At 54.8% G+C, this 14,498-nt stretch overlaps 3 protein-coding genes across 5 annotated transcripts; 1 reads left to right on the top strand and 2 right to left on the bottom strand.

Annotated features, from left to right (window-relative positions):
- Nucleotides 1–255: 255 nt before the first annotated feature.
- On the bottom strand, nucleotides 256–3,253 carry Nprl2 (NPR2 like, GATOR1 complex subunit). The gene is made up of 11 exons (XM_048334999.1): nucleotides 3,065–3,253; nucleotides 2,536–2,627; nucleotides 2,275–2,443; nucleotides 2,002–2,110; nucleotides 1,585–1,721; nucleotides 1,392–1,489; nucleotides 1,264–1,300; nucleotides 1,066–1,159; nucleotides 870–987; nucleotides 563–705; nucleotides 256–468 (listed from the first exon to the last, which is right to left on the bottom strand). Exons 1-11 carry the CDS (start codon nucleotides 3,140–3,142, stop codon nucleotides 401–403), a joined length of 1,143 nt encoding a protein of 380 aa, XP_048190956.1. The 5' UTR covers nucleotides 3,143–3,253; the 3' UTR covers nucleotides 256–400.
- An 84-nt stretch (nucleotides 3,254–3,337) lies between these two features.
- LOC125342688 (transmembrane reductase CYB561D2) lies at nucleotides 3,338–5,985 on the top strand. 3 transcript variants are annotated; one of them, XM_048335003.1, is made up of 4 exons: nucleotides 3,338–3,497; nucleotides 3,877–4,028; nucleotides 4,495–4,532; nucleotides 5,149–5,985. In XM_048335003.1, the coding sequence occupies exons 2-4, from the start codon at nucleotides 3,902–3,904 to the stop codon at nucleotides 5,650–5,652; spliced, it is 669 nt and encodes a 222-aa protein (XP_048190960.1). In that variant the 5' UTR covers nucleotides 3,338–3,497; nucleotides 3,877–3,901; the 3' UTR covers nucleotides 5,653–5,985. The 3 variants fall into 3 exon arrangements, with proteins under 3 accessions (XP_048190960.1, XP_048190961.1, XP_048190963.1); XM_048335004.1 differs by having other exon boundaries at nucleotides 3,341–3,459; XM_048335006.1 differs by lacking the exon at nucleotides 3,338–3,497 and adding an exon at nucleotides 3,666–3,730.
- A 792-nt stretch (nucleotides 5,986–6,777) lies between these two features.
- Tmem115 (transmembrane protein 115) lies at nucleotides 6,778–11,891 on the bottom strand. The gene is made up of 2 exons (XM_048335000.1): nucleotides 10,595–11,891; nucleotides 6,778–7,608 (listed from the first exon to the last, which is right to left on the bottom strand). Exons 1-2 carry the CDS (start codon nucleotides 11,443–11,445, stop codon nucleotides 7,404–7,406), a joined length of 1,056 nt encoding a protein of 351 aa, XP_048190957.1. The 5' UTR covers nucleotides 11,446–11,891; the 3' UTR covers nucleotides 6,778–7,403.
- Nucleotides 11,892–14,498: the final 2,607 nt, after the last annotated feature.

Here is a 14,498-nt window from a genome sequence, read left to right as displayed (position 1 = left end):
TGGGCTGGAGATAAATGTCGTGGGCTTTTCTGCCTGGCAGGCCTCAAGCCATAATCCTCTAAGTCTCCTGAGTAGTTAGGGTACAGGCATGAGCCACTGGCACCCCACTAGCAGTGTCTTTCTTGCCTTCATCCAAAGTATTCTCTGCTCCTACACCAACTCAAATTTCATCCCATGTTTCCGTCCAGCATGCCAGTGACATGACTAATGGCTGGGTCTCTTAGTACAACTGACTGAAGCAGTACTCGAGGAAAGTAGGTTGCAATTAATGATTTTATTTACAGGACCGAGGCTCAACCTCCAAACTATGTGGACTGTCCTACTTGTCTAGCTCCCATGCACCAGGCAGGGCTTAGGGGAAGGGAGTTGCTGAAGGAAAAGAGGTCCGAGCTGGTCAGTCTCACTTCCAGCAGATGATGATGTTAGGGTCATTTTCCAGCCGCTCATCCAGCTCCTGGTAGCTCATGCCTGGGGGTGGGGGTGGTGGTGGGGAAAGTGAAGTCGGAGGCTTTGGCTTGGTACCCCGGCCCTGACTTCCCCTGGGCTGCTTTGTCTGCCCCACCTGTCTTGCAGCAGATCTCATCATAGCTGTGGCAGCCTGTGTACAGCCGGGCAGGGTGGCTCCGCTCCTCCCGAGACACCCGGACTGGATACTTCTGGAGTCGTCGGATGAGGTTCTTCATAAGCCCAAACTGGATCAGCTTCCTGGAGGGAGGGTTAGGAGAGAGAGCTGAAACCCCACCGGAGAGTGTATCATCTCCAGAAAACTTATCAATATAGACTAAATCTATGCCAGAGGCGCTGCTCACTGGAATCCCGTTTCCTGTCTCTCTGCAGGCAACGCTCATGCCCAGGAACGCCCCTCTGACCTTTCATCAACATGCTGCAGCTGCTGGGGGTGCCGGCCAATGAGGTCTCGCACCGTGGTGCCAGGGCTCAGACTGCAGTACAGCTGGAATACATCCCGGAGACTGGCCCTTTTGTGCCCTGTGGTGGATACCAAGTGTCAGCTTGCCAGGGGGCCCTGCTCTCCTCGAGCTGGTCTCCCCAAGAGCTTGCCACTACCTTGCTTGGTCACGTAGGATAGACATGCCTCTTGTAAGGACTTGTCATCTACCAGGTCCTGGACTTTGGGTGTTGGGCAGTAGACATTGGAGTACTAGAGAGCAGAAGAAACAGGGGCTCTGAGTTAAGGGAATGTGAGGCCGACTTGGATTGGCCCAGCCATATGGTCCCACACTTAACTGTACCTGACTCGCCTACCTGGAGGATGGACACGAGTGTGACAACACCATAATACCTGCAGGAGAGAGCTGTACTTAATTTCTACGGGCCAGGCCTTCCCAGCCCCACCTCGGAAGTCCTGGGGCTGAGTCCTAAGGCCCACTCACAGAAGATTCTGGATGGCGATGCGCACTAGATTGAGCTCCACATCTGCCTCAGCAGAGATTTTCTGGACATGGCGGAAACCGTCAATGTAGGGCAGGATCTAGGCAGAGCACGCGGCACAGCCAACAGGGGTAGGATGAGGCGAAGGTTGTGGATAATCCCCAGGTTACTGAAACCCAGGGAGAGCCGCTGTACCTGTTGGGTGGTGAGGTCCCACTGCGCGTTGAAGAAATCCTCCTTGTCCTTGGTGAAGACAGGCACGTCGTACTCTTGGGCCACAGGAGGATCTGGCCGCTGCTCTATCACCTTCAAGTGGATGGTGTTGGACTCATCTGGGGGGGAGGGGACCCACCCACATCCTCAGGGTCACCTTTCCCAAGAGGCCCTCCATCACACCCAGCCCTCCCAGCAATCTTTGAGGCAGGCAGACGGCTCTGGCGAGGGTCCTCCTTCCCATTTTATGGAGTGAGAAACTGAAGTCCAGAGAGGGGAAAGAATATACACAATGGGCTTCCAATTGCAACCAGCCTAACCCTGTCCTCCCTCTCCTTCTGTCACTTTCCCATCCCTCTCCTCTATCCATCTGCTGTCTTTGAAGAGGCTGGGCCATACCGATGGGCAGGGTGCACCGGCCAGAGGCGTTGAGCTCCTCCAGTAAGATGGTCATGATGGGCACCAACTTCTGCTTGCTCTCCTCCGTAGATACAAAGCTGCTCTCTAGCTGGATAGAATGTGAACAGTATGGTGGGTATAGCTCAGGGTTCCTGGACGGCTGCCCTGACTGGGTCTTTAAGCTGCTTGTCAGGGTCCATGGGGCTTTGGAGACTTAAGGATACTTTCTACAACTTTACCTGCCCATACACCCAAGCCCATCTTAACGCAAACCTCCAGTGTCGTCAGGTAGCCGGCCAGCTTTTTAACAATGGGCTCCAGGGCACAGGTCTTAGCCTGGGCATCACACACAAAGCCTAGGTTGAAGAGGAGGGCATTTCGGCTATACTTCTTGTGTTCGATGCACACGGGGCAGCCGATCAGCTTCTTCTCCATAGCTGTGCTGGAGAGGTAGGACAGGGTCAGCCTTGCCCTCAAGCCTGTCCCCTCCTCCTTCTGGGACCCCTTTTCAACCCCAACCAACTGGGGCCTCACACAGTGATGAGCTTGTTCTGTAGCTCTGGCTTGGTGATGATGTACACTTGGACTGTGTCAAACAGCTCCCGGGAGATGAAGTCTTCAGGGACCTGGAAGTGGGAAGGGATCCCTCAGTGGGCACTGGGAGCCGGGTGGAGTATACGGGGTGTCAACGCCCCCCACCTCCCGCCGGCCAGTCTGCTACTCCGTTGTAGTTTCCAAACACAAGCTCGGTTTTCATTGGCTTATCGTCCCATGCATCATTTACGTTTCAATCTAGGGATTTTCACGGGCCACTCACTGTCCCTTCTGAGAGACCCGGCACCTCCCTTGAACCCCGTACCCCCGATTTCCCACAAACAATGCTTAGGATGTCGTGGCTCCCTCCCTACACCAGAGGCCGGTGGCCGCGGGGTCTGAAGCATCCTATCCGATCACAAGTGACACGCCTGCCTGCAGAAGCGGGAACCCCACGACACGCAGCCAGCCAGCCGCGCTCCGGGGCGTCCTCCCCCTGCCCGATTCCCCAAAGCCCCAGAGGCGGCACCTGATAGGTGATCTTGGGTCCCAGCGTGGGGTGGAACTCGCTGAAGAAAATGCACTCGATGCGACAGCTGCTGCCCATGGCGCTAGCCGGTCCCCGGCCCCGTCCCCTCACGCCCGGGGAACTTCGTCGGAGAGCACCGAGGCCTGGGCACCAGGTCACGCAAGGCTGGCGCGCGGACACCCCACAGCCAAGCCGTCGGTCGGACTGCGCGTGCGCAGTGCCACCCGGAGGCGTGGCCAGGGGGCGTGTCTCAGGAAGTCCCCAGTGGGGAGACGTCGCACCCGGAAGTGAAGCGCTTCCGCGACCAAGAGACGGCGCGCACGCGCGCGTGTGGCCAGGGCGGGAGTATCTAGCTTCCTTTGGAGAAGACCACTGCGTGGGATTGTAGGCTGCAGGTGAGACAAGCAAAGTCCCCGCGCGGGAAGGGCAGCAGGTGAGCCGCACGTGGGGAGACCTCGAGTGAAGGAATCCGTGCGGAACTCCGGGGAACTACAATTCCTGTCGTGCTCCACGCCTGCCCGGCCGGCGTTCTAGGCAGCTGCAGCGTGGTGCATTATGGGAATTGTAGTTTTCTACCCGAAAGGTGGTCTGGCGATCAATGCCAGTTCAGAAACCGGTAGATGCTAATGGGTAGAGGCGGCCAGGCTGCTGGTAGTCTGCTGGCAAGTTATGACTCTTCTTCGTGCCGGTCCCAGTCTCTTCTTGTCGTAACTTCTTGGAAGAGGGTGGCGTTTCAGCGCAGCAACCCCTTTCTCCAGTGAGAGGTGTGGACAGTGAGCACACGACTCTTTCCAACGCTGCTATGCTTTCAGGCTCCAGCTATCGGCTGGGTTGATCATGGCCCTCTCTGTGGAGACCGAGTCGCGGATCTACCGAGCTCTGCGCACTGCCTCTGGGGCTGCCGCCCACCTTGTGGCTCTGGGCTTTACCATCTTTGTGGCTGTGCTTGCCAGGCCTGGCTCAAGTAAGTAGAATTCAGTTGACTTCTGGGAAGGGTAAAGCAATTTTTTGGGGGGTGGGGTAGGGTGGGGAGTATCAGGAGCTGTAGGAAGTCTTGGGCCTGACTCCTGTTATCAGGCCCACAGGCTGAGGACTATTCTATGCTAGTGAGATGATGGTCTGTTTGGAGCAGGTAGGTGTGGGGGCTCTGCCCACTTGGCCAGGCCTCACCAAGTACCTGGCCTCCACTCCTGCCTTAGTGCTTTATTTGGGCTGCATCTCCAGAGATTGTGGAGGAAAGAGAGAGCTGCCAGAGAAGGAGCCAAGTATGGTCTGTGGTCCAGGAAGAGCAGATGGAGCAGGGTCAGCTGGTGACAGAAGAGGGAACTTATATTTTGCCAATGTGTCCTTAGGTGGTGGCCTTATTCCTTAAGATTGGTAATGGTAAGTTTCTTCTTGCCTCAACCTAAGGTCTCCTTTTCTCATTCCAGGCCTGTTCTCCTGGCACCCTGTGCTTATGTCACTGGCTGTAAGTAGTGGGTTTGGACAGCTCTTACAGGTGGGAGTTGGGCATGGGTGGTGGCCTCTGGACCTTTATGGACATTTAATATCTGTCCAACTGCTCCTGGTCCCAGGTTTGACCTAGAGTCTCCAAGATGCAGAACAAATGGGGTGAAGTTTGCATAAGCATAAAATGAGGGCGACACTCCCACCCAGGCAGGAAACTGAGACATTTACATTTGGAGGCTTTGTCTCTTCTGAACTATAATTTATGGTGACGCATCTCACTCTCTCTGAAACAGTGTACCTAGGTGGCCAGCTCTTGCCACGAAACAGTATCCAGCCTCGTGGAAGGGGAACAAAGCTTGTGAATCATTTATTGTATAGCCATGTCTCAAGCCTTGGGTGCTGGGTAATGTAGCCGAGATGACATTTCAGAACAGCACCCGGGAAGAAGTATGGAGGGGCACCTGTCACGAGCTATTTAGAGCAGGTATCATCCTAGATAGGGGTCTCTCCTCACACCCCACCTGACAGTCTCATCAGTGGGGGAGAGAACGAAGGGGAATCATGAGGGTTCTACGGCGCTCTTCCTCTTTGCTGGGACAGTCGCCTCACTCGAGTTTCCCATCCTTTCTCCTCAGTTTTCCTTCCTGATGACGGAGGCACTGCTGGTGTTCTCCCCTGAGAGTTCCTTGCTGCATTCCCTGTCACGGAAGGGCCGAGCGCGCTGCCACTGGGTGCTACAGCTGCTGGCTCTGCTGTGTGCACTGTTGGGCCTAGGTCTCGTCGTCCTCCACAAAGAGCAGCTTGGCAAAGCCCACCTGGCGACGCGGCACGGGCAGGCCGGGCTGCTGGCTGTGCTGTGGGCAGGACTGCAGTGCTCAGGTGGGGTGGGACTGCTGTACCCCAAGCTGCTGCCTCGGTGGCCCTTGGCCAAGCTCAAGCTCTATCATGCTACTTCTGGGCTAGTGGGGTACCTCCTGGGGAGTGCCAGCCTCCTGTTGGGGATGTGCTCCCTCTGGTTCACTGCCAATGTCACTGGTGGGGCCTGGTACCTGGCTGTGCTGTGCCCCGTCCTCACCAGCTTGGTCATCATGAACCAGGTGAGTAACGCCTACTTATACCGTAAGAGGATCCAGCCATGAGCTCTTCCCAGCCAAGAGGAAGCCTACATTTGCACCTGAACAGGAGCTAGGACCAGGCACCTGCTGGACTCTCCTAGCTGATTGGGTCTGGGGAAAAGTTCAGTTATTGGGGCAGCTGGGATAGGAGATCTGCGTGACGCTTTCCCCTCCTCGTGTTAAGAATGCCTCCCTCTGCCTTCTCACCACCACCCCAGGGGAGCATGAATCATGTGTGTGGATGAAATTGGGGTGGCAGTACTGCCTTCCCAACAATGCAGCTTGTACTTTTACTGATGTGTCCAGAAATGATGGAGAAATAAGTAAAATAATAATAAAAGACGGATGGGAAGAGCAGCCCAGAGTTGGAGATGATTCTTGCTAAAGCCATCAACAACGTGAGAAAATGGTCAGCTGGGCGAGGCGAGGACTCTCTTGGATGGGGGAATTCCCCCAGCATGCAGGTCTCCAGGATCTGGCTGCTAGTCTGTGGTATTAAAGGCTTGAGCAAGGCCCCACCGCCAGAGCTACGAGCAGTACAGCAGTGTGTCCTCCCTCTGCATTGTCGTCCCGTGGTAGAAGACCTGTGCGGGAGTCTCTAGACTCTAGTTAGACAAGGACAGGGTGGGAGCTGGGGAAGGGCTTTGCCTCTGTAAGTGTCAAGCATGAAGCCCACTTAGAGGTGAAAGAGGAGCAAGGATTTATGATGTGTCTTGACTTCTCTCAATGGGGCGGAGGGCCATCCTAGGGAATGGCTCTGGCTTCCCAGAAGGGGGAAGGAGCGTGAGGGCAATGAACTTCCTATTACAGGTGGGTGTCGTCTTGGAGCTTGAGCCCTTGGACCCAGTTAGGACTATCTTACCTTTGCAGCTGAGCATGATGAGGAGGCAGCAGCTGGGCGCCCGTGCCTCACGCCTATAATCCTAGCTACTCAGGAGGCTGAGGTCTGAGGATCTCACTTCAAAGCCGGCAAAGTCTGGGGGGGTCTTATCTCCAATTATCCATCAGAAAACCACGAGTGGTGCCGTGACCCAAAGCGGTAGAATGCTGGCCTTGAGCAAAAAGAGCTCAGGGACAGCATCCTGAGTTTCAAACCCCATTGCCAAAAAAAATAAAAAAAAATAAAAAAAGAGGGTGCACAAGCTGGTCTGACAGAGCCCAGGAGTCAAACCTCAAAGAACTGCTTTATTGATACTGTGAGGCCGGGCGGAGCTGCCCACTCAAGTGGTCCTGTAGAAAATACCTGGAGGCTGTGGTTGTTCTGGCCTGGGACCAGTCACTGCCACGGCAGAGGGAAACAAGAAATCCTGACGTGGACGCTGTCTTTCTGGGGGGTGGGCAGGGAGGTGCGGCCCTCCCCACCCCCCTCCCGCACTGGTTCCGCACTGGCTAGGCCCTCAGAACATTTTTGGCAAATGCAGATCCTTGCCTTGGCTTGGGGCTCTTGGCAACCAGTTTCAGATACAAGGACCAGCTCAGGAGCTGTGGCACCACTGTCTCTGCGGCCGCTCACGTGGGGCTCCCTGCTGAGGTACAATCTTACCTCACAGGGGGCCTGGGCTGGCTGATGCCTCGGGGCCCCACACCTGGCATAGTGGTTGTCTGGAGGTGGAACCAGGTAGCAAGGGTCCTGGGTAGTGTTGGTGAGACACAGGCGAAGGCTGTGGACGCCCCTGGCGGGCCTTCTTCCCTCTCGGAGCCGTCAGAGCCCTGGAGTAGCTGAGAGGCATCAAGGGATTTGGGAGCGGAGGTCTTACACTCAAGGTGGTCTGGAGTTACAGCTTTGGGGGAGCTGCCTCGAAGGTGATGAGACTGGATTCTAGGGCAGTCCCCTTCCCCGGGGGTGCAGAAGCTTTTTCTGAGGGCAGTGGGCTTTCCACCTTGGCCCCGGAATCCTCTTCATCATCATCCATACTGGGCCAGACAGACTGGTCTTCCACTCTCTTCAGCCGCTCATTGAGAGCCTTCAGCGCCAGTTGCCTGAGGTCGGAGGAGAGAGGACAGGTCACTCTCAGTTTGGACCCTTGCTCCCATGCCCCCCCACCCCATCGAAGACTCTTCACCTAGATTTCCATATTTCCCCCTCCCCATGCAGGGCCCAAGGCCCCTCAGGTTTGATTGGATGAGAGCCCGTTGTGCCATCAAAATAAGGATCCAGACGCTATCCTGCCTTCCTTCCACAGCCAGGGCAAGGCTAGCTGGATGTCTGCCAGTCTGCCCACTAGGCATGGTTCTGAGGTGGGTGGCTAAGAGTGGGCAGATCCAGCCCTCCAGTTCAGGTGGATGGAATGGGAAAGTCCTGGGCTAGGAGTTCCTACCGGGCACTGGCATCATCTCCAGGGAGGATACTATTAACGAAGAAGGACCAATTTGGATCAGTCCATTCCTAACTCTTGATACCTTTATTCCAGGAGAATCCCCCAAAGCCACCGAGACCTGGGTTAGAACAGGCACTTAGCAGAGCCCTCATACAGGGCAGAGGAGCCGTCTGGGTGGAGCACAAGCCAGAGCTGGCTGCTACCGGGGGTAAACTCTCGGAAGCACCATGTCAGGGGAGGTGGGAAAGTCACAGATGCCGTGTGCCCTTGGCCCACCCTAAGTGGAATGACCACTGCTGCCAGGGAATACTGCCAACAGGGCCACGGGGGGGGGGGCAGGGACTCCTGATGCCTAGCCTGTGTCAGCAACAACACGGACAGCCTATGTAGCCGTCCAGGTTCTAGCAGAGCCCACATCTCCATCATGCCAAGGACTCGGACAGGAAAGGCAACGAGGACCTGAGCATAGAAAGCCCAGTGTGGTTTCCCCCCTGCCTTCAAACCTGGCACTGACAGAAAGGGCCTTCCCTGTTAATGGACATGCCCTGAACAGACCCACCAGGGCTGAGGGGGTCTTGCTAGCCACTTCCTCCTAAGGGTCGAAGAGGACAGATGGGAAACTGCCTCATTCTAGGAAAGTGCATGCAGTCAGGTGTCAAGCTGGTTGAAGGGGCAAGCCCCGCTTCTATGTAAGTTAACAACCATTAGACCATGCTAACAATCTACCATTTGCCCTCGCCCCTACCTTACCTCTCTCCATTTTCGTTTTATTTTTGTTGCCAGTCCTGGGGTTTGGACTCAGGGCCTGAGCACTGTCCCTGGCTTCTTTTTGCTCAAGGCTAGCACTCTACCTCTTGAGCCACAGTGCTACTTCCGGCTTTTTTCTATATATGCGGTGCTGAGGAATCAAACCCAGGGCTTCATGTATGCGAGGCGAGCACTTTATCACTAGGCCATATTCCCAGCACCTCTCTCCATTTTCTTGGTCCTGGACCAAAGTTTTCCAAATGTTCCAGGACCTCTCATTGGAGGGGCCATCAACTGGTCTAGTCCCACTTGAATAACTCTGAAGAAAACTTAGTTTTTCTTCCCAAGCCTAGCTCTCCTGGTCCCATCTCCTGCACTGGATGAGGTCAAGACATATCTGTATCTTTAGGACTTAGCACCAGAGACCCAGGCAGTAGGGCCCAGAATTAGGCCTACAGCTTGCTTTGGGTGATTTTCTTTTTTTCTTTTCTTTTTTTTTTTTGGCCAGTCCTAGGCTGTGAACTCAGGGCCTGAGCACTGTCCCTGGCTTCTTTTTTGCTCAAGGCTAGCACTCTGCCACTTGAGCCACAGCGCCACTTCTGGCCATTTTCTGTATATGTGGTGCTGAGGAATCGAACCCAGGGCCTCATGTATACGAGGCAAGCACTCTTGCCACTAGGCCATATTCCCAGCCCCCTTTGGGTGATTTTCTACTTCTACCTTAGACCACCTGATGAGACACTCACTTGAAGGATGTGTTCTATCCTTCACTGCAGCCCCCACGACGCGCAAGCTCAAAGATAACCTGCTAAATTCACAGAGCTCCCTGCTAAGGACCCATTTCACAAGCAAGCAAAATCAGGGCATCTGATAAATACAAAAGAAAAAGGATGGCACTAGACTGCAACCCCCAAAACAAAGCACACTCAAGAATAATATCGGGAAAATGAAAGCTATGGATCTTCTGAATGCTAGGAGTCCACAGGTCTGGGAGAGTAAGAGCTATCTGAAGTTAAAAAGTTTTGTCCTGCCCTCACCCAAATCATCCAGTAAATAATTCAGCTGAGACTCCGCAGATGGCTTAGTTTACATAAATGTGACTGGTCTCCACTCTTGGTGTCATGAGCAGTTTCCTATGGTGGGTTAGGTAGTTTGGCTTGCTGGAGGAGGGATAAATTTGTTTGTTTGTTTGTTTGGCCAGTCCTGGGCCTTGAACTCAGGGCCTGAACACTGTCCCTGGCTTCTTTTTGCTCAAGGCTAGCACTCTGCCACTTGAGCCACAGCGCCACTTCTGGCCATTTTCTGTATATGTGGTGCTGGGGAATCGAACCCAGGGCTTCATGTATACAAGGCAAGCACTCTTGCCACTAGGCCATATCCCCAGCCCAGGAGGGATAAATTTGGTAATCTCTCAAGCCTCCCTCATTAAGGACAGAAGCACAGCAACGCAATGGGGCCCAGAACGAGGACGTGGTTCTCTATTTAGAAACTGGGGTGGCCTGACTACCTCTTATGATCCTAGGCTTCTCTGTCTCCTCCACCCTTCATCCCTTCTTATGGGAAAAAGGTCCAACAGGTTGGTTCTGCCTCCCACAAGTCTAGTGTCTAGGATTTGGAGGTCCTCAAGCAAGGGCCTCGACAGACCCTCTCCTATGGCACTGAAGGAGACCAGGCATTTATTGAAACCTGCTAGGTGGCCTGGGTGGTGAGAAACAGGTACTGGAGTTTAGACACCTAATTTCCTCAAGGCCAAAGACTGGATTTTCTTTCATTCTGAACCCACTCGGGTACTTGACGCTAGGTCTCCTGCCTGTGGCAGCAAGCACCTGAATGGATAGCATTCGACTGGACCAATAAACCAATTACTTTAGCTTGCCACGATTTTGGAGGATTTCACGTACCTTCTCCGCTCAGCGTCTTGGGGGTCAGTGCCCGGGAGGCTGATGGTGATGGAGGACGGGGCTCCCACATCGTAGCGTTTGACTGTCTTCTGGCATATCTTTACCTTCACTAGGAGGCTATGTACCAAGTTCGCCAGCAGCCCCACTACAGGCTGCAGGATCTCGGGGAAGAAGGTGGCAAAAGCAAAATGGTCAGCCATGTCCCCCCGGCCCCGGCTATGGCGCTGGTAGAAGCGAAGATACACCCAGCTGGAGAGCAGCCCGAACCCGTAGGAAGCTAGTGCGGGGCTCTGTAACACCGTGGCCAGTCGCAGCAGTAACAGCAGCGCCAGCAAGAGCATGGGGACCACACTGACACGCACCTGGGGCACTCGCAAGACCACACAGTCCCCCATCGTCTGCTTGAGGGCCACCAGGACCCCACCTAGAAAGCCCAGGGCACCGTGGATACGGATGGTGAACAGGTAGACCAAATTGAAGGAAGCCATGTAGGTGAGAAGGTAGGCGAAGGCCCCCAGTAACCCCACGGACACATTCACCACCGAGAAGAAGATCAGCAGCTCCAGGGCCCCCCAGAGGGGTTCCAGCAAACGGCCGGCCGCCACCACAGTGGCCAGGCTAATGGCCACGTCCCACACGTGCTGCTCCATCAGCCCCTGGGTGGCCAGGGTCCAGATCCAGAAGTTGGGAGGAAAGAGGTAGCCGGGGGTGACTGCCAGGCAGTCCGTGTTCACGGCGAAGGAGAGCAGGTAGAGGAAGAGCACGGCCGCGCACAGCGCCTTCACCACCACGCTGGCACTGGCCAGCACGGCCCCCAGGTGCTGGCGGGCGCCCGGCAGGGCGCGATGCATCTTCCCGGCGGGCGTCGGCCGGAGGGAAGGCGAGAAAGGTGGGGCGAGGGGCCTCCCCGGGGCCTGGTCCCCGCCGGCCCCGACGGGAGGCCCGGGCCCGGCCTAGTCACCGGCCTACTAGGGCCCCGGTGACGGCTCCGGTTCCGGTGCAGTCGTACTGTGGTCCTCAGGGAAGGGGCCGGGCCTGGTCGCCAGGCCGGAGCCTCGGTCCCGTGCCGGGGACCCGGGCGGAGGCCCTGGGAGGCTTCAGCGCGTCGGCCGGTCCGCTCCGCAGGCCCCGTGCTCGGGCCAACATGGAACTCAACCCCAGGCCTCCGGGACCCACTCCCGGACCACTCGGTCCGCTCAGGCCGGTATCAAGTCCGGTTAGCTCCGGCTCGGCCTGGCTCTAGGCTTCCTCGGTCCCTCCTCCCTCCTCAGGGGCCGACAAACAGCGGCGCTGCGCTTGCGCGCCCACAGGTAGGCGGGGGCGGGATGCCCTCTGACTTCCTGCCTTCCGGCTCCTCGGAATGCTGGGATATGGAGTCCCTGATCACCGTCCGGGGAAACCAGTAGACTGGGCTTCCGTGCAGGACTACAAGTCCCAGAAGGCTTTGCACCCAGGCCATTTCGTTCGGCGGTGGAGGAGGGTGTTCTGGGAGTTGTAGTTCCTAGGGCTGTTCCAGCCCGTTCTTGGGAGCTGGAGAGAGAGAGGGTGAAGCTTGGAAAGCCCAGGTGTAGGTGGGTCCGACACACAGCCTAGCCTCAGGGTGCACACTCGCTGAATTCTTTGGGGAGCGTGGCATTGTAAGTGATGTGTACATGGACATCACGGTGTGTCTGTGAGGGCAGGTGTGTGAATCTGTGCAAGGGCCTCCTGGTCTAGTGGGCCTGACCCAGGCTGGAAACTTTGCTCTGTCATTTGGTGTCCACAGGACATGGAACAAGTTCCTGACCCGTCTTGACAAGGCTTTCCGCCCCCCTCCTCCCCCCACCCCACCCCCTTCTGTAGTGAGGATTGAACTCAGACCCTATGAGTTTGCTAAGTAGATGCTCTACCACTTGAGCCATGCTGTATGTCCAGGATAGCCTAGGCTGAGATCCCACTTATGTTTCCTAGCTTGGGGATGACAAGCACAAATACCATGGCGTCCAGCTATGGCCTGGCTGGCTTCGAACCATGATCCTCTGCTCTCTGCCTCCTAAGTATCTAGGAGGATAGATAGGCTTCAGCTCACTGGGCCTGACTGCCATCAGAGGCTTTTCATCCCTACTTTTTGATCCCTCCCTATAAGCCAGGGTGAGGCCACACTGGATACAACAGTGGCTTCCAGCAGGTGTTTCCTGTGATTTTTAATTGTTGTATACTGAACGACTTAAAAAACGCATGTAATTAAGATAGTTATATTTAAGGGACTTTTATAAGGTGCATAACATCCCTTTCAATCACTGATCTTAATACTAGTTACAAAGGTTACAAAGGGTGCTGATAACCCCTTTCCACACATTAGGGTACGGTTGCCAGACTTAGCAAACCAAAATATATGGTTCCTGGTCAAATTGGGATTTCAGATAACTTTTAAAAATTAATTATTAATATAAAATTTGTTATTCTACCAAGGTGTTTTTTTTTTGCATACCTATGCCCAGGCAATACCAGAAACACGCATTTCCTACCAAAAATTGTTTATCTGGAAATCAGAATTGATTGGGCTGTCTACATTTTATCTGACAACTCTATAGACTCGCAGGTGCTGTTTCAGGGCATGGGAACTGTCTGGGGGGTTGGTTAGTCCCTGCTCTATGGTCACCTTAGGAAGAGTGAGGGAGGCCGCATCTCTCGTATGTTTATCATCCAAGACCTCCTCCTTCTGGCCATCTCATCTGAGACCTTCTCTTCTGGTGGGTAAAGTCTGTGCTACGGGGATAAGCTCTAGTACCTACTCCTAAGTCTGTGTGAGGGCTCAGCCAAGCACTCTTCAGGTGTGCTCTCTGTTTGCTGAGCAGAGTCACGGGACATGCCCATGTTGGCGAAGAGTGTGCGTTCACTTCCCCCCACTGGGAAATCCCTGTGCGGGCAGTTACAGTTCTTTTCCCATGAAAAGAATGCAGAGGTCACATGATCTAGAGTTGGGATCCAGAACATCCAGGGTGAGCTGGGTGTGACAGTACACACTGTGATTCCAGCACTCAGCAGATGGAGGCAGGAGGATTGGAAATTCAAGGACAGCCTGGGCTACAGAGTGAGACCCTGTCAAAAACTCAGCAGATGGAAGGGCCTGCCAGAGAAATGAACAAAAACTGGGTTGGTCTCTGGCGTCTTCTAGGCCCTGATAGACCCTTACTGGCTTGTGGGTGGGCCCGACACTAGTATCCTCAGGACAACAGGATTGGTGTGTGTGTGTGTGTGTGTGTGTGTGTGTGTGTGTGTGATGGGCTTGAACTCTGGGACTGGGTGTTGGCCCTGAGAATAGTTGCTCAAGGTTAGGACTCTACCATTTGAGCCACAGCTTGACTGTGAGACAGGACAGCTTCCCAGACTTTCCTGCCAGGCTGGCTTTGAACCCTGATCCTCAGATCTTAACCTCCTGCGTAGCTAGGAGTACAGGTGTGAGCCATCTGCAAACAGCTTCCTTTGTTCTATATAAGGACAGCTGTTGTTGTTTTGCCTGGGGACTTGTAACCTGAAACGACATATGTCAGGAGCCAGGTTCTCGGTTGACACTGGAAGCATCCTGTCCTATAGCTGCCATCATTCCCAACAGGGAAGGTTGAGTCTCTTAAGGTCATGGCCACTTGTCTTCAAAGTTACCCAGGGCTGGGACGATGGCCTAGTGGTAGAGTGCTTGCCTCATATACATGAAGCCCTGGGTTCGATTCCCCAGCACCACATATATAGAAAAAAGCCAGAAGTGGCGCTGTGGCTCAAGTGGCAGAGTGCTAGCCTTGAGCAAAAAGAAGCCAGGGACAGTGCTCAGGCCCTGAGTTCAAGGCCCAGGACTGGCAACAAAAACAAAACAAAGTTACCCAGTCTTTATCCCCAGGCTAGACACAGTGGATAGAAACTGTTTGAA

This window comes from Perognathus longimembris, chromosome 26 (genome assembly GCF_023159225.1).
Source record: "Perognathus longimembris pacificus isolate PPM17 chromosome 26, ASM2315922v1, whole genome shotgun sequence".
Lineage (NCBI taxonomy): Eukaryota > Metazoa > Chordata > Mammalia > Rodentia > Heteromyidae > Perognathus > Perognathus longimembris.
The sequence above is the reverse complement of the archived record's forward strand: the minus strand, read 5'-3'. Positions and strand labels throughout refer to the sequence as shown.

Coding starts and splice junctions, on each gene's coding strand:
- Nprl2 (XM_048334999.1), bottom strand. CDS start 3,142: ATGGGCAGCAGCTGTCGCATCGAGTGCATTTTCTTCAGCGAGTTCCAC. Junction 1,301..1,391: donor ATCGCCATCCAGAATCTTCT/GTGAGTGGGCCT, acceptor TCTCTCCTGCAG/GTATTATGGTGTTGTCACAC. Junction 469..562: donor TGAGATCTGCTGCAAGACAG/GTGGGGCAGACA, acceptor CCCCACCCCCAG/GCATGAGCTACCAGGAGCTG.
- LOC125342688 (XM_048335003.1), top strand. CDS start 3,902: ATGGCCCTCTCTGTGGAGACCGAGTCGCGGATCTACCGAGCTCTGCGC. Junction 4,029..4,494: donor GCTTGCCAGGCCTGGCTCAA/GTAAGTAGAATT, acceptor TTCTCATTCCAG/GCCTGTTCTCCTGGCACCCT. Junction 4,533..5,148: donor CTGTGCTTATGTCACTGGCT/GTAAGTAGTGGG, acceptor CTTTCTCCTCAG/TTTTCCTTCCTGATGACGGA.
- Tmem115 (XM_048335000.1), bottom strand. CDS start 11,445: ATGCATCGCGCCCTGCCGGGCGCCCGCCAGCACCTGGGGGCCGTGCTG. Junction 7,609..10,594: donor CAAGACGCTGAGCGGAGAAG/GTACGTGAAATC, acceptor CTCCGACCTCAG/GCAACTGGCGCTGAAGGCTC.